The sequence below is a fragment of the Rhinatrema bivittatum genome, chromosome 1 (assembly GCF_901001135.1).
Source record: "Rhinatrema bivittatum chromosome 1, aRhiBiv1.1, whole genome shotgun sequence".
In the NCBI taxonomy this organism is placed as follows: domain Eukaryota; kingdom Metazoa; phylum Chordata; class Amphibia; order Gymnophiona; family Rhinatrematidae; genus Rhinatrema; species Rhinatrema bivittatum.
Window position 1 is genome coordinate 485496256 of NC_042615.1, and position 18531 is coordinate 485514786.

The 18531-nt window shown below is 46.3% G+C and overlaps 1 protein-coding gene across 5 annotated transcripts in view; it reads left to right on the plus strand.

Annotated features, from left to right (window-relative positions):
- WNK3 (WNK lysine deficient protein kinase 3) overlaps positions 1 to 18531 on the plus strand; it is a 463548-nt gene that overhangs the window by 140472 nt on the left and 304545 nt on the right. For all 5 annotated transcript variants that reach the window (XM_029607822.1, XM_029607849.1, XM_029607812.1 and 2 more), the window contains exon 3: positions 2588 to 2760. In XM_029607822.1, coding sequence (XP_029463682.1) covers positions 2588 to 2760 — 173 coding nt within the window. The remainder of the gene's footprint in view (positions 1 to 2587; positions 2761 to 18531) is intronic.

Consider the following 18531-nt stretch of genomic DNA (forward strand, 5'->3'; position numbering starts at 1 on the left):
TATGGAACCTCAACCTTGTTTTGGATTTCCTCGCGGGATCCACCTTCAGACCCCTTCGGGGCCTGTCTCTCCGTTCTCTCACTTTGAAGATGGTGTTCTTGCTGTCTGTCTGTTCAGCACGCCGCATTTCAGAGCTACAAGCGCTGTCCTGCCGTGATCCCTTTCTCAGAATCACTCCTGAGGCTATCCATCTTCGGACGGTTCCCTCCTTTCTACCTAAAGTGGTTTCACAGTTTCATCTTATCCAAACCATATCCTTGCCTACCACGGCGGGTTTGAAGAAATCTGAAGAAGGGCGTTTACTATGCCATCTCGACATTGGCAGATTGCTGCCCAGATATCTGGAAGTGACACAAGAAGTACGAAAGACGGACCATCTGTTCGTCCTGCACAGCGGGAAAAGACAAGGGGAAGCGGCCTCTCGGCCCACCATCACCCGCTGGATTAAAGAAGTTATCAGAGCAGCTTACGTGGAGGCCGGGAAGTCTCCACCTCTGCAAGTCAAGGCTCATTCTACCAGAGCACAAGCGGCATCTTGGGCTGAATCCAGGATGCTGTTGCCTGCAGAAATATGTAAAGCGGCGACGTGGTCCTCCCTCCATACCTTCTCCAGGTTCTACCGTCTGGATGTCCAGGCCAGGGAGGACACAGCATTTGCAAGGGCGGTTTTACATGGTCCTCAGGCAGCCTCCCGCCCAGGCTGGGAGTAAAGCTTTTGTACATCCCATTTGTTCTGAGTCCATCTGGCTACACGACAGGAAATGTTGAGATTACTTACCTGATAATCTCCTTTTCCTTAGTGTAGACAGATGGACTCAGCATCCCGCCCAGCTGCCTGTGTACATGGGTTTCACAGATTCAAGGTAAGCCATGTCATCTGTTTCTATAAGAGCGTACACTCTACCAGGTGTCAACGCCTTCCGGTTGTGAATGCTGGCGGTCTCCAGCAACTATCAATCGGTCAGGGGAATCCTGTTTCCACTATGCGTCAGTACACATATCCAGAACAGCTTTTGCAAGGAAGATTACGAAGTTGCTACGCTTCCTGTGGGGGTATATATACCCGTGCTGACGTCAGATCAGTCTCCAACTGCTAGCACGAGCATACTATACCATTTGTTCTGAGTCCATCTGTCTACACTAAGGAAAAGGAGATTATCAGGTAAGTAATCTCAACATTGGTCAACATTTGTTCCATTTTTAATTGCTTCTTGCCCCCAAAGTAAGTGCTGAGAAGAGCTAAAGCACACTTCAGTCTGTTTGATATTTTTTAGGCTTATTTTTGGCCTGATTGATAGCGTTTAAGATTTTTTTGTCATTTTTTTTTTTTCACACTGCATCCTTGGACCAGGTGCTTTCCAGGCTCCTGTGGATAGTGCTCTCATGTTTACCCATTATTGCATTCAGTAAGAGATTGCAGGATAGCATTGGAGTTTAGTGGGACCTGAATATTCACTGCCACTGTTACATAGGAAAAAAAACCTTTCCAGGCTGCTGTAAAACTCAGGGACACCTCGTGGTTAAATCCTCACTTGCAAGGCCATGACGCCTGGATGGAGTATCTAAGAGCGTCCAGCTACTTGTTTTTGGATTATTTCCTAGTTAATGTCCTTTTCTGTAGGTTGCTCATTCTCTAGCAGTGGTGGAAGCAAATTAAATTAGCCTGTTTGACATGAGTTCATGAAGTTATATAATCTAACAGGTTAACACTGGATGTTTTTCTTGGACTGTTACATTCAGTGATTATGCCAGTATCAGGAAACACTGGTTTTGGACTATGGTTCATGTAATTCTTGTACCCACAGAAGTGAAAGCCTGGAACAGACAGTAATCAATCTGTCACACGGGTGAATAATTAAAATTGGGTGCTTAGGTGCAGTCTTTGTAGGGTTTGTACCATAATCAATATAAAATTATATGGGTACTTTGCTCTGATTATTGCTCAACAGAAAACTATTCTCAAAGGTTTGCTCTTGTTTTCTTTGCAGGTAATTTTTGGCACAAAACACACTAAAGTTTGTATAATCCAAAACTCTGCATGTTAAATACCCTGCCTTCTCCCCACTTCGAAGTATGCCTCTGTACTCCATAGGTAAAAATATGCGCATTGAACCTTGCATGTACTTTTACCCACAGATAGGTTGGGCAATTTTTAAAGTCCCAATTTCCATGGATGTAAAAAAAACAAAACAAAACCAAAAAAAAAAACTTACCTGTGGAAAGGGCTTTGACTATTATCCTCCCAATGTCCTAGAAATGACTTGCCAAAAACATTGTGTCCAGGAGCCAGTAATTATGGTTTAAAGAATGAAGAGATTGTTTTGTAACAGTGCATCGGGCTCCCAGAGTACTCAAGCTACCTCACCTGCCTTTTGTCACTTTCCTGTGTGCTGGGGATTACTTACTGCTCACCTTCTGGTTTTTTTCAGGAGAGTGAAACTTTTTTTTTTTTATTAGTAGTAAATTTGTAGCTAAATGAGCATAGCAACTCCTAAGTCTGGCCACAAATGCAGCTTGTTTGTGTTTGCAGGGGAGTGATGTTTCAGAGAAGAACTGCTTTTTATTGCATTCTCTCTCACCTTTCCAGGATCGTAAGTTGACCAAAGCTGAGCAGCAGAGGTTTAAAGAGGAAGCAGAGATGCTGAAGGGTCTGCAACATCCCAACATTGTGCGTTTCTATGACTCATGGGAGTCCACATTAAAGGGGAAGAAATGCATCGTGTTAGTGACGGAACTAATGACGTCAGGCACTCTGAAAACGTAAGCAGTCACCATGCAGTACAGTGTGTCTATAACAAATTCCTATACATTCCCAGTGCAATGCAGTGTGTGTCACAATTTCTCCTGTTTGATCCTGCTAGTCCTGTCTCAGTGTATAGTGTGTGTGTGTCAAAGGAGCAAATTTTCCAGTTTCACATCTCCAAAAAAAAGGCAAGTCTAATTTTTGACAATGAAAATACTGTTTGCATTCGCTAGTAATAGTGTTTCTTAAAGGGTAAATATAGGAATATAAGAAGTTGCCATACTGAGTCAGACTGAGGATCCATCAAACACAGCATCCTGTTTCCAACTGTGGTCAATTCAGGTTACAAGTACCCAAATAGATCCCATGCTACTAAAGCCAGTAATAGCAGCAGCTATTCCCTAAATCACCTTGAGAATTAGCAATTTATGGACTTCTCCTCAAGGGAATTATCCAAAACTTTTTTAAACCCAGCTACACTAACTGTCTTGGAGAGGAAACTAGTCTGAATCTGGTCGGTGAAAGTTATCTCTGAGCCTATGCATCAGTCAGTGAGAGGACTTCTGGTTGACCTTCAATGCTGGGAAAGCAACTTGTGAAGTAGAGCACATGCAGGAGAAAAATACATGGCAACAGTCTCTTTAGCCTTTCTCTGCTGCTGCAGGACCACCTTTGTAGCCTTCCACTTTGGGTTCTCAGATAAGAACTCTGATATTTTCCCTACTTGTTTCTTTTGCTAGTATTTAATGTACACCTTCTTCCCACCCTAAAGTAATGTCCCCTACACTTCAGGATGGCTTCTTGAGCCTTTCTACAATTTTTGCTGAACACCTCTTTTTAGCTTCATTTAACAATGGCTGTAGCTGGGCTTATGGCTGTCTTATCATTGTCACCTGCTCCTGATCCTAACACTCCAATCTCCCCACCCCCTCAAAAAAAAAAAATTTTGTTGCTCCTTTGTACTTTTTTGTAGGCTACTCAAACTATTTTTCTGTGCTGGCAATTGCTCCCATCAATCCAACCTCATTTCTTACAGTGACTGGCGGAGGCTCCCTATCCCCCATAGTGCCAGTGGGATGGTAGGAGTTGTACCTTAGGAGGACCCATAATGGTGATATACATATGTGCAGAGGAAACAGCCTATATCTGAAGTTGCATCTTTCCCCCAGCACTTTATTTCTATTCTAAAGCAGAATCACGGTGAGGTGGGAGAAAGGGACCCCACAAACAAACTCCTGTGGTCCTGGAAGGGGAAGGAGAGTTAGAGTAGCAGGCTGAGAATCAGGGAAGCCAGGGTTCGACTAGCACTTCTACCACTGATACTCCTTGTGACATTGGACTCCCTTCATTGCCTTAAGTAAAAATACTTACAGGTCTATCCAGTACTGAGCGGTAGGAAGAGCTGCGTTAGTGCCTGCGGCACCCGCGGTTGCCGCACGCACAGTGCAGCTCACCTACCGCTCGATCCTGAACACTAATTTTATGTAAATGTAAACCGCGTCTAAGAAGGGCCCGTGAAGCCTTAGGCCAGTGCAACCCATTTTACTGGATAGAGCGCCTATACAGTATCCTGGGTGCGCGGGCCTAACGCTTCACGCCACGCTGGTATCTGTCATTTCAAATGTCATTTGAAATGACAGATACCAGGAAGTCGGGACTGCCAATCCCCCCTCCCCTCCTCCCGAAGCAGGGCGCGAAAAGCAGCCTTGCTCCGGGAGGAGGGGAGAACCTGGAAGCGGCGAAGCAAAAAAAAAAAAAAAAAGCGAAAAACCAAAAGCAAAAAGTAAGTCGCTTCGCTTCTTCCCTCCTCCCAGAGCAAGGCTGCTTTTCGCGCCCTGCTCCAGGAGGAGGAGAGAAGCGGCAAAGCAACTTACTTTTGCATCCCCGATCGGACTTACTTTTTTTGCAGCCGTCCGGCCATCTGAAGGAGGTATCGTGGCTCCCCTGCCTCCCGGGGGAAGATGGATGCCAGCACGGGGGAAAGCGGCCCCTGTGCATTCAATTGGCTGCTGAAGACGTGACGTCACAACGTTTGGCGTCACTGCATGTGACGCCAAACGTTGTGACGTCACGTCTTCAGCAGCCAATTGAATGCACAGGGGCCGCTTTCCCCCGTGCTGGCATCCATCTTCCCCGGGGAGGGGAAGATACCTTCTTCAGATGGACCGGACGGCTGCAAAAAAAGTAAGTTTAGGCAGGAGAAGTCCGATCGGGGATGCAAAAGTAAGTTGCTTCGCCGTGAAGCGGCGAAGCGACTTATTGTTTGCTTTTGCTTTTGGTTTTTTTCGCTTTTTTTTTTGTGCTTCGCCGCTGTCAGTTCTCCCCTCCTCCCGGAGCAAGGCTGCTTTTTGCGCCCTGCTCCGGGAGGAGGGGAGAAGTGACAGCGGCGAAGCGACTTACTTTTTGCTTTTGGTTTTTTCGCTTTTTTTTGCTTCGGAAGGAGGGAGAGGACTGGGGCTGCCCCAGAGACCGGCACCCATGATCGCGGCCGGGGCAGGTGAGCGGGGGCTGGGGGAAAGCTTGCCACTTACCCTTACCCCTGCCTCTACCGCAGGTTCAGGGTAGGCGGTAAGTTAGCAGGTTAAACGCGCGACAAAACAGCAGGGAAAGATAGCGATAGTCGGGGCGCGGGTTACGGGATGCTAGGGAATAGCTAATTCGCTCGTTTGCATGCAATATCCATGCCGCGTGCGGAAGGGGTTGGCCGGGGATTTTAGGACGCGGTAGGAGTAGGTTAAAGTGGATTCGGGATCGCAGGAAGGGATAACGCGGCCGGAAAGTGAGTAAAACGCGGCTTAGGAGCAGGGTAAACGCGGCCGCACTTTACAGGCTAGACCTGTTAGGTTGTAAACAATCTAGGGCAGGGACTTAATTTGTACCTGAATTTGTAACTCTCCTTGATTTAGAAAGGTGAGTAAATCCAAATCCAGGTATTTTTGCTTCTGCCACCAAGCCCCTGATGTCATTGTTGGGCTCCAGGTATTTGAGTAGCACTGTTATTTCAGGGCACATTGCAATATTTATCAGTACATCTCCTGTTGGGAGGTGCAGATTGGGAAAACAGAACAAGCTGGACTGCTGCAGAATCTTATACAGAAGCTGTACACTAGCAGAGTATCTTACTTTTGTTATACAAACAGAAAATGGATAGACCCTCACCAAATACAGAATAAGTAACTCAGACTAGAAATTTAGAAATATGCAGACAAAACCTAACCTGGAAACACCAAGAATTCAGACTCTATCTGCAGTGGAACACTGGAGAGAAAAAGAAACAAATAAATTTCTTCCTTTACTGTGCAAAATGCAGAAATATAAGCTACATATTTCTCAATGCTGACACAGAAAATGATACTCCCCACAAAAGACTGAGCAGAGAAAAAAATGCTATATAATCATAGGAGAAACAGCAAGTAAATCAGTAAAACGTTGCATGCTGCCACTAGGTGAGGGACAATACAGAACAGCATCAGAACCTAGGAATTGTCCTTGTCCTTTCTGTTCCCTATAATTTTATTTTTTTTTTTTTTACTGTTAACACTACATTTTTTTCCTTTTATTTTAGTCACTGTATATATTACTTTGGCAATACATGTTTAAATTGTCATGTTAATAAAGTTGTCTGAATCTGATAACTGCAGGGCAGGAATAGTGACTAAGAGGTGAGGCCATAGTGGAATAGAGATACTGTAAGGGAAAGATTTAGAGAAATGTGAGGAAAAACGGAAAGGAGAGAGAGATACTGTAAGGGCAGGAAAAGAAGGTGGTTAGTTGGGGAGAAAAGATTCCAAATGGTGATATAAGAATACAGAATTGAGTGAGAGGAAGGTTTGGGATAGAGAGGAGAGTTGGTTGGGGAGAGGGGAAAGGAGAGAGGTACTAGGAAGCAGAATGAATAGATGACAAAATAGACTAAGGAGAGAAAACAGAAGTGCAGGTGGGAAACACCAAATACAAACTTAAAAAAAAAAATTTAATCATTATCAATTTAAAATTTGCTACACAATTGATTGGTTGCCATAAAATTGACTTGTGTAGCAATGAGTGCTGTACTTAAATGCTGGTATAAAATTTTCCCTGGTGTGCATAAACAAACTTCTCTGACAAGCAGCTACAATAAGTTACACTGATTCACATAGTCTTTCGTCTACTGAATCTCAGGAGTCTTCTAGGAGTTTCTAAAACTTGAATCTGGAGGTTTTCCTTGCTCTGCTCCTCAGGTTTACCTTTTCTGTATGAGACAGATGTCCTATCAAATTACTGCTGCCATTTTAGATTTAATTGTTCACTTTTTTTCCTGCATCTTCTTTGAGCCAAAGATTTTTTATTAACTAGATTTTTCTTGTTTTGTTTCTCTAAACCTTATTAGCAATGATTTTTGGCAATTTTTCAGCGATTCTATTTTTTACCTTTGTCTCCACCTCAGCTTCACCACTAAACCACATTTGGCTGCTTAGCTTTTTTCCTTTTGGCACATCTGTCTTTCTTTTTAATTAAAAATAAGAATTTAATCTTTCAACTTTGTGTTGAGTATGTTTTGGGCCATGGCCGAGAAGTAAACCTGTGACTTCGAGATGCCCAAACTGTTCCCAGAAGATACCCCTCAGTTAATCTTGCCAGGTATTTCATGTGCTTGGTGAAAACTCATTCTGTCTTTGTGAGCAGCTTCTACGTGAAGATGCCACAAGTTGATTGAGCTTGGCTGGAGAAGTTTTAGCCTGACCGTTTTGCAAGTAAGTTCAGCCTGAAGCTAGTCTCAGAATCTTAAATAACCAGAAAGTTAACCATGGTAATGGCTGGGGAGCTGGTCCTGATCCTTAGCTATTTTAATTGGAGGATAGACCTCTCAGGAGGGCCTGTCAGGTTGGGGCCCTGCATGTATTAGCTACACTCTGATTCAAAGTTCCAAACAGGTGCATATAACAGAAACATAAACAAGATTTAGCTTGCACACTGCCAGATATAAAATGACTCAAACTTCAGTTACCGCACTCACTTTCCAAGTATAAGGCTCCACAAGTACATAAATTGGTCCAGGGACTGATCACACTAATTCAACACTTCACCTTCAATAGGTATAGACAAATATACTTTAAAATACAAGAATCCTAGGTTTTCTCTGAGTTCACGCAGCATGGTTTTCCTAGACTTAGAATTGCTGGGATCACCTTCCTGGCATCCAAACATCCATTTAGAAGCTTTGAGGATCTATCTGGTCCTTAGGTGCAGGGTTGCATATCTGTTTGGGTCTTTAAGCAAACCCTTTCTGCTTGCTTAAATTCATCTTTGCATAGCCACTTGGTGGCTCTGAGGCAGAGCTCCAGTCTCTTGTCCTGGCCAGCCAGAGCTCTTGTTTTCGCACTACCCCACTCCAATCTCAATCATAGAATTTTGAGGGAATCTTCATCAGATGCATTGGAGTAGGATTCTGAGGGTTTGGATGTTGTCAAAATGTTTGTCATCTGAAGTAGTTTACTCCTGGGGGAATTCCGCACAAAAAATTTTAAAATTCTGCGCATTAAAACTTAAAATTCTGCAAACTTTATATCTGTCAAAATAACACAGTTTACATGACAGTCTTTCAGTAATCTAATTTTAAATTAATACAGAAAAAAGTTATTACTTAGTTGCAAAATTTTAAATATTTTGAGCAGATTTTCCCTAGAAATTTGCTTAATGTCCCTTCCACTTGCTCTTCCTACTCCCCTGACCACTTTGCCCTCTCAGGCCCCAACTCCTCCACCTGCCAGTATCTCCCCTCCTCCTCTAGGCTTAACTCTTCCACTCTATCGCCAGTCCCCGAGTTTGATCATGTTCTCAGTACTGCCCCTCACACAGGCTCCCTCTGTCCCTCCCTCTCTAGTATACATACACATACCCTCATACAGGCTCCCTCGCTTGCACACACACATCCCCTCATACAGGGTCCTTCTCTCTTGCATACACACCCACACAAGCTCCCTTTCTCTCTCACGCATACATCCTCACACAGGCTACCTATGTCTCTCTCTCATGCACCCCTTCACACAGGATCTTCTCACACATACACAATTCCCTTCACACAGGCTAGCACCCTCACATACACACGATCCCTTTTTCATACACATGAGCTCCCAATCACACACACACACACACACACTCTCACTCACTCCTTCACTCACTCCTTCACAATCTCCTCATATAGGCTCCCTCTCTGGCACCCACACTCAAGCATCCTCCCCCCCCCCTGCTCTTTCTCACCTCCCATGCTCTCTCTCTCTCACACCCCCTCCCCCTGCTCTCACCCCCTCCCCTTTCTCACACTCCTCTCCCCTCACCTCTCACACACACACTCTCACCGGGGCCTTTGCTGTGAGCAGAGCGTGTCCTGTGGCATGAAGGGGGCCTTCATCGTCACCACAAACGGTGCACACTCCATGGCACATGGGGGCCTTCATCTTCACCGCGAGTGCAGTGCGTCCTGCAGCAGACGGGGGCCTTCATCTTTGCATACTCCATTCACGGCATGCCGGGGTCTCCCTTGCCATTTTCTGCGCAGAATTTGGTAATTCTGTGCAAATTCTGCAGTCCGCAGTAGTGCAGACTTCCCCCAGAGCTAGTAGTTGCACCTGGAAGATCATCTGACCTCTCTATGCAGTTCTCTCAAGAGCCATTGCTTGGGCTTCAAAAAAGCATTTCTTCACAACTTTTATTGATGTCCAGTTCCCTTTGAAACCGCTTAACTTGTTGCTTAAGATGTTCTAATCAGAATTGGATTTGGATTTTTTATTAAATTACTTTTCCAAATTTGAGCTCAAGATGAGTTACGTTGAAGTACTGTAGGTATTTTCCTGTCTACAATCTGTTTGTCCTTGAAGCAGTGGGGAGTTAAATGACTTGCCCAAGTTTATAAAGAGCATTAGTTGTAGAAATGGGATTTGATCCCTGGCTTCCCTGGTTCTCAGCAGCCTGCTTTAACTGTAAGACGACGACTCCATGCCATTCTCATCAAGGAAGCATTTGATGGATACCTCAAGGTCATTGAAATGCTTGTGTTGGATACTTGTGCTCCTGTGATAGGATAAGTGCATAAAATCCCTAGCAACAAATGTGAAGAGTATGAAATGAACTAGCTTCTATGGCGTAGCAGTAGGATCTTATTTGGGCAGACTAGCTAGGCCTCTGTTGCCTTAGCTGTCATCATATTCTAGGCTTATATGGGTGCATCAAGTGATCCACTTCCAGATTGGACTTCTGTTTTTTTGGTTTTTTTTGACCCAGCAATTTAGAAACATGACAACAGAAAAAGATCATATATGCCACCCAGTCTGCCCATCCACCCACCCAATTTAGCATTATAATTCTCATCACTTCCTTAGAGATCCCCTGTATTTATCCCATGCTTTCTTGAATTCAGGTACTGTTTTTGTCTCCACCACTTCCACTGGGAAGCTGTTCCACACAGCCACCCTCTCTGTAAAGAAATATTTTCTAAGATTACTCCTGAATCTCTACCCCTTTTTTACCTCATTGCATGGCTCCTTGTTCTAAAGCCTCCTTTCCATTGTAAAAGGCTCTTCTCACAGGACAAGCAGGATGGTAGTCCTCGCATATGGGTGACATCACAGGATGGAGCCCAATCACAGAACACTTTTGTCAAAGTTTCCAGAACTTTGACTGGCCCCTACTGGGCATGCCCAGCATGGCAATAACCCTGCAGCCAGCAGGGGTCCCCCTTCAGTCTTCTTTTTTCCGCGCTGCAGTAGCCTCGCGGTTTAGGAGCTCTGTGGAGATTCCTGACAGTTAATTCCGTAAGGAAAATTCCTAACGTTAAATTGCCCCACAGGGGTCCCTCCTCTAACTTCTCTCTAGCCGCGGTACTCCGGTAAGTTTTTGACAGTTTTCCATCGATTACCGTCGAGTTTGGCCCTTGCGGCCTACTGGCCGTCGTCCATCCCGCGGTTCGATTTTTTCTATGGCCATGGCGTCAGGGTTCCGCCGGTGCCCAGCCTGTACTCGCACCATGTCTATCACAGACCCTCATGGCGCCTGTGTAATGTGTTTAGGCCGGGAGCATGATGTCCTGACTTAAACCAAATGTGCCCTCATGACACCCAAAGGTCGCAAGGCAAGGATGGAGAAGATGGGACTCCACTTCCGTGCTCACACCCCGACGCCGTCCATCGCATCGCCGTCATCGGAACCGGCACTGTCGACGTCGCACCAGCATCGACCACTGTCCAGTGACCGTCCTCCATCGATGTCTTCACGGCCATCGGCGCCTGTTAGTCCCTCTCAGGATCGAGGGGATTGTAGGGAGAAACATCACCATCGGCATCGTAAGACTCGGGACCATCGAGGGAGCAAAATCATCGACCTCGCCACCGTTGAAGAAGCCCTGTCCAGGAAAGGCACCGACCATTCCTGCGACCGGGTCATCGAGGCCACCCTCACCTGATCGGGGTTTGGGAGCCGCGATTCCGCCTGTAAAGATGGTCCCTCCGGCTATGCCTCTGCCTCCCTCTTCTGTTCCGGAGCCGGGGCTGCTTGCTCCAGGTCTCCGAGAAGAACTGGACTGGCTGGTCCAGGAGGCCATTGACAAGGCGATGCAATGACTCCAGGTCCCTTCGGCCCCGGCACAGATTGTGGAACTGGTCATTGACCTGATTCCAGCAGTGCTGGCACCGCTGCTATCCCGGATGAAGGCGCTCATAACTGCCCTTCTGGTGATTCCCGGGTCTCCAATGGCTCCGGTGCGCTCCCCGTTGACAGCTTCATCAGGAGGAGAAACACCGTTCCGCATCCCTCCTTTGGGAGTTTTGCCTCAGCCATCGATGCCAATTTGTCCCTCACTACCGATTCATTCATCGGGGACGATACGTACATCTGCGTCATCAATGCCTTCGATACTGGCACTGATACCCTCCAGGCCGTCCATGGTGCCCCCGGCGATTCCTTCGATTTTCTCGGAGCCTCGGCCGGGGCCTTCGTGTATCCAACCCCCTTCTCGTCCTACAGGTCAGTCTGCTGATCCTTATGACACCTGGGGTGAGGATACTTCTTCAGACACCGATGACTTACCTTCACCTCCCTCTCCTACTGAAAGTAGAAAGCATTCTCCTCCAGAGGACCTTTCTTTCATTCATTTTGTGAATGAAATGTCTTAGTTGGTCCCTTTTCAGCTTCAGACGGAGCAGGATGATAGGCACCAGATGATGGAGTTGCTCCAGTTCCTGGATGCCCCTAAAGTGATCACTTCTATTCCCATTCATCAAGTTCTTCTTGACCTCCTCAAAAAGAACTGGGAAAACCCTGGATCCATTGCCCAGTCCATAGAAAAGCTGACACTACCTATTTAGTGCAGTCAGCCCCCGGCTTTTAAAATTCTCAGCTCGACCACCACTCAGTTGTGGTAGAATCGGCTCAAAGCAAAAAGGACGAAGCCTCACTTATCTACCCCTCCTGTTAAGGAACACAAGTTCCTAGACAATATTGGTCGACGAGTGTTCCAAGGGGCCATGCTCATCTCCAGAATTGCTGCTTACCAGCTGTATATGACCCAATACAATAGGGTCATCTTCAAACAGATACAGGACTTCTCTGAAACCCTGCCTGAACAATTCCAAGACCAGCTTCAAATCCTTGTCAACAAGGGGTTTGAAGCTGGCTCAAATTTTCTGACCTTCGCCCAGAAGTACAAGATAGGCTTTCTGATCTACCATGTGTAGGAGACAATCTGTTCGGTGAGCAGATCCAGCAAATGGTGGCTGAATTAAATGACCATCATGAGACTCTTAAACAGCTCTCATCGATACCTTCCGACTTCCCCTTAAGACAGCCCTTCAGGAAGGACTCTAAGAAGTCATTTTTCCTTCCAAGGAAGTACTATCCTCCACCAGCAAGGTCCCGAACTACGAGACCTTATCAAAAGCCTCAGCCTCGCCAAGTTCGAAAGCAAAAGCCACAAGCAGCTCCCCAGCCGGGGCCTGCTTCCGGTTTTTGACTTTCACTTGGAGAGCAGCAGTCTGATTCCTCTGCCAAGCATACCAGTGGGAGGTTGATTGTGCCACTTTCACAACATGTGGCAATCAATCACTACCAACTAATGGGTGTTAGCAATCATTGCTCAGGGTTACCACCTAAACTTTCTTACTCTTCCACCAGACTCACCACCTCTGCAGGCATGGAGAGTATCTGACCACTCTGTCCTTCCAGAGCAGGAGGTTTCCCTTCTTCTCCAGTTAAGAGCAATAGAATCCATCCCGCTCTTGCAGCAAGGCATAGGATTCTATTCCCGGTACTTTTTGATCCCCAAAAAATCCAGGGGGCTTCGTCCATTTCTGGACCTACGTGCTCTCAACAAGTACCTCCAGCGGGAAAAGTTCAAGATGGTAACCTTGGGCTCACTTCTACCTCTTCTACAAAGAGGAGACTGGCTCTGCTCTCTGGACCTCCAGGACGCATACACACACATTGTGATCACTCCAACTCATCGCAAGTACCTCAGGTTTTTAGTAGGCCCAAAGCCCTATCAATATTCAGTGCTTCCTTTCGGCCTAGTGTCTGCACCACGAGTCTTCACCAAATGTCTCGTAGTTGTAGCAGCTTTCCTCAGGAAAGAAGGTGTGCACGTCTACCCCTATCTGGACGACTGGTTAATCAGGGCTCCAACCCAGCAAGCTGCTCGGTCGTCCCTCAATTTCACCCTACACACTCTAATTTCTCTAGGATTTCTTGTCAATTATGGGAAATCCTATTTAACCCCATCTCAAAACTTGTCATTCATTGGGGCAGAATTGGACACTTTACAGGCAAAAGCCTTTCTACCTCGACAACGAGCGCTAACACTCGTGGCCCTCGCTCACCAGTTGCAGTCTCAACATACAGCAATAGCTCGCCAATTCCTCGTCCTGCTAGGACACATGGCGTCCTCTGTCCATGTTACTCCAATGGCCCGCCTGGTCATGAGACTCAATCATTGGACTCTGAGGTCACAATGGATTCAATCTGTTCAGCCTCTGTCGACCATTGTCCACATCACCAACTCACTCCATCTGTCTCTCGCCTGGTGGAAAGATCAGACCAATCTCCTCCAGGGACTGCCTTTTCAAGTGCCAGATCCTCAACTCATTCTCACCACCGATGCTTCTAACCTCGGGTGGGGAGCCCACGTGGACAATCTACAGACACAAGCATCTTGGTCTCCACAGGAAGCCAAACATCAAATAAACTTCCTAAAACTTCGAGCAATGCGATATGCTCTCAGGGCTTGTCAGAAACTCCTATCAAATCACGTCATCCTGATTCAGACAGACAACCAGGTGGCCATGTGGTACATCAACAAGCAGGGAGGCACAGGCTCCTTCCTCCTGTGTCAGGAAGCTGCGCAGATTTGGGCGGAAGCGCTCTCCTACTCGATGTACCTCAGGGCCACCTACTTGCCGGGAGTGGACAATGTCTTGGCAGACAAACTGAGTCGCGTCTTCCAGCCACACGAGTGTTCTCTCAACCCCTCGGTAGCATCCTCAATCTTTCGCCAATGGGGATACCCCCAGACAGACCTCTTTGTGTCCCCTCAGAACCACAAAGTGGACAACTACTGCTCCCTCATTCGGAGCGAGCGCTCTCAGCCCAGAGATGCATTCTCCCTCTCGTGGGCAACCGGTCTGCTCTATGCATTCCCTCCACTTCCTCTTCTTTCGAAGACTCTTGTGAAGCTACGTCAGGCCAAGGGAACCATGATCCTGATAGCACCTCACTGGCCACGCCAAGTGTGGTTTTCCATACTCCAGGATCTCTCCATCCGCAGGCACATTCCCTTGGAAACGGACCCGCATCTGATCACTCAAAACGATGGATGCCTATGCCATCCCAATCTTCAGGCCTTGTCCCTGATGGCATGGATGTTGAAAGGTTAATCCTTCAACCACTTAACCTTTCAGATTCGGTTTCTCATGTCCTGATTGCTTCACGAAAGCCTTCCACAAGAAAATCTTATTCCTATAAATGGAAAAGGTACACATCATGGTGCACTTCGCAGTCCCTTGATCCCTTTTCCTGTCCAAGCCCAAGGTTTTTGGACTATCTCTGGCATTTGTCAGAGTCGGGTCTAAAAACCTCTTCCATCAGAATGCATGTCAGTGCGGTAGCCGCCTTCCATAAAGGTGTCGGGGATGTCCCTATATCAGTACAACCCCTCGTAACACGATTTTTGAAGGGCTTGCTCCATATCAAGCCACCTTTACGTCCTCCGGCCCCTTCTTGGGACCTTAACCTGGTTCTTGGTCGGCTCATGAAACCACCATTCGAGCCTCTTCACTCCTGTGACCTAAAATATCTCACATGGAAAGTGATTTTCCTTTTAGCTATCACTTCAGCTTGCAGGGTTAGTGAGTTACAGGCCCTAGTTACCTATCCACCTTACACTAAACTGCTGCGGGACCGGGCGGTACTCCGCACTCACCCTAAGTTTTTACCCAAGGTAGTTTCGGAGTTTCACATTAATCAATCCATCATACTACCTACCTTTTTTCCCAGGCCCCATTCCATTCCAGGGGAACAGGCTCTGCATACCCTTGACTGTAAACGGGCTCTAGCTTTCTATCTATACCGTACACTTGCCCACAGGAAGAGAACTAAGTTATTTGTCTCTTTCCATCCCAACAAATTAGAGCAACCTGTGGGTAAGCAGAATCTCTCCTCCTGGTTGGCGGACTGCATATCTTGTTGCTACCAGCAAGCAAGCAGGCATTCCTTTTCAAGACCGTGTTAAAGCACACTCTGTGAGGGCCATGGCGACTTCAGTAGCACACCTAATATCGGTGCCGTTTCCTGACATTTGCAGGGCTGCCACCTGGAGCTCTCTCCATACCTTTGCAGCCCACTATTGCTTGGACAAAGCCGGAAGACAAGATTCCATCTTCGGCCAATCTGTCCAGCGTAACCTATTTCCAACATGACGTTCCAACACCCTTCCGCCTGCCCAGTGGGGTTCAGGATGCCCTCTACCAAATTCCACCCCAGTTGTTGTGCCTGTTGCACGCCGTTGGGTACATTTGGTGCATGTTCGGACATCCTCAGCTCGGTACTCACCCATATGTGAGGACTACCATCCTGCTTGTCCTGTGAGAAAGCAAGTGTTGCTTAACAGGTGTTCTCACAGGACAGCAGGATCTTAGTCCTCACGAAACCTGCCCACCGCCCCTCGGTGTTGGGTTCGTAGCGTTTTATTTTATTTTCGGCACTACCTGTAGCTTTTTAACAAGACTGAAGGGGGACCCCTGCTGGCTGCAGGGTTAGTGCAATGCTGGGCATGCCCAGTAGGGGCCAGTCAAAGTTCTGGAAACTTTGACAAAAGTGTTCCGTGATTGGGCTCCATCCTGTGATGTCACCCATATGTGAGGACTAACATCCTGCTGTCCTGTGAGAACACCTGTTACAGGTAAGCAACACTTGCTATCTCCTATACATGGAAACCTTTGAGATTTGAATATCTCATATCTCCATTTCGCCTTTCCTCTAGGTTATAGATGTTTAGATCTTAAAGTCTATCCCTTTATGCTTTAGAGTGAAGACCACTGATCATTTTAGTAGCCACCAACTCCATCCTTTTGAAGCTGTGGTCTCCATAATTGTACACTGTATTCCAAGTGACGTCTCACACGGGACCTATACAGGGGCAATATTGCCTCTCTTTCTGTTGACCATTCCTCTCCCTATGCAGCCAAGCATCTTTCTGATTTTTACTGTTGCTTTATCTGCCTATATGGCCACCTTAAGATCATCAGATGTAATTACCCCCAGATCTCACTCTTTCTTTGTGCTTAGAAGAATTTCACCTCCAATACTGTACCTTTCCCTTGGGCTTTTGCATCCTAAATGCATTACTCTGCATGTTTTAGCATTAAATCTTAGCTGCCAGACCTTAGACCATTCCTCACGTTTTGCTAGATCCCTCCTCATGTTTTCCACTCCTTCCTGGCTGTCTACTCTGTTACAGATTCTGGCATCATCTGCAAAAAGGCAAACCTTACCCAACAAATCTTCCATTATATTGCTTACAAAAATGTTGAAAAGAACCATAGGACCAATCCCTGAGACACACCACTAGTAACAGCTCCCCCCTCAGAGAAAACTCCACCTCCCACTCAGCCAGTTCTCTAACCCACTCACTTATCCAAGTTTCCTCTTCCTACCCTGCACCTCCAGCTCAGTCAGAACCAGGAATCTGGCCCCATTGAGCCTTTTAGGCAAAGGGGAGGAGTATGAAATGTCTAGTTGAACATTCAGCAGACCCGCCAAGTGTCACATGTGGCATGCAGATATCTTCTGGCATGTTTCTCCACTCCCTGAAAATGGCAGGTTTCACTGAATGTTGCAGGTTGTTTTGGCACTCAGTCAAAAGTTGCTGACCGCTGATCTAATCTATTTGTCTGTTGTATTTCAGCCGACAATGAGTCTGTCTGGCCATTAATGTCCACAGAGTAGGGTGGCTTAAGAGGGGGCATACAGGGCAGGCTTGATGAATTACAATACTTGGGAGATACCGTATTTTTCGCTCCATAAGACGCATCTAGGATTCAGAGCGGGAAAATAAAAAAAAAAAAAAAAAGGTATGCTAAACCGGCTCTGTTCCCGGGCGTCTGTGCATCTTATGGAGCAAATTAGGATAGGGTATAAAATGTTTTTTTTTTTGTCCCCATTCCAACCCTTTAAATTTAATTAACTAGAACTCCCCACCCTCCTGCCCCCCCCCCCCAAAGACTTGGCAAAAGTCCCTGGTGGTCCTGCGGGGGTCCGGAGCGATCTCCTGCACTCGGGCTGTCGGCTGCCAGTATTTAAAATGGCACTGATAGTCTTTGCCCTTACTATGTCACAGGGGCTACCGGTGCCATTGGTCGGCCCCTGTCACATGGTAGGAGCACAAGATGGTGCCGGCCGTCCATCACCCCTGAAAAACATCTCCGGAACTGGTATCTCCCCAACATCCTCATTAGTAAACATGGAAGCAAAGAATTCATTTAGTCTTTCTGCAATGGCCTTATCTTCCCTAAGAGCCCCTTTAACCCCTCTGTCATCTAATGGTCCAACCGACTCCCTCACAGGTTTCTTACTTCGGATATATTTAAAGTTTTTATGAATTTTTGCCTCTCTTCGCCTGTCTTATCAATGTTTTACACTTAATGCTTATGTTTTATCCTATTTTCTTCAGATGGATCTTTCTTCCAATTTTTGAAGGATGTTTTTTGTCTAAAATAGACTTTCACCTCACCTTTTAACCATGATGGTAATCGTTTTGCCTTCCTTCCACCTTTCTTAATGTGTGGAATACATCTGGGCTGCGCGTCTAGGATTGTATTTTTAAACAATATCCATGCCTGTTGAACACTTTTAACCTTTGCAGCTGCACCTTTCATTTTTTTTCTAACTATTTTCCTCATTTTATCAAAGTTCCCTTTGAAAGTTTAGTGTTAGAGCTGCAGATTTACTTATTGTCCCCCTTCCAGTTATTAGTTTAAATTTGGTCATGTTATGATCACTGTTGCCACGTGGCCCCACCATTACCTCTCTCACCAAATCCTGCGTTCCACTAAGAATTAAATCTAAAATAGCTCCCTCTCTTGTTGGCTCCTGAAGCAATTACTCCATGAAGCAGTCATTATTACATCCAGGAACATTGTCTCTAGCAAGTCCTGATGTTACATTTACCTAGTCAATTTTGGTGTAATTGAAATCTCCCATTATTATTGCACTGCCAAATTGGTTTGCTTCCCTGATTTCTCTTAGCATTTCATCATCTGTCTGACCAT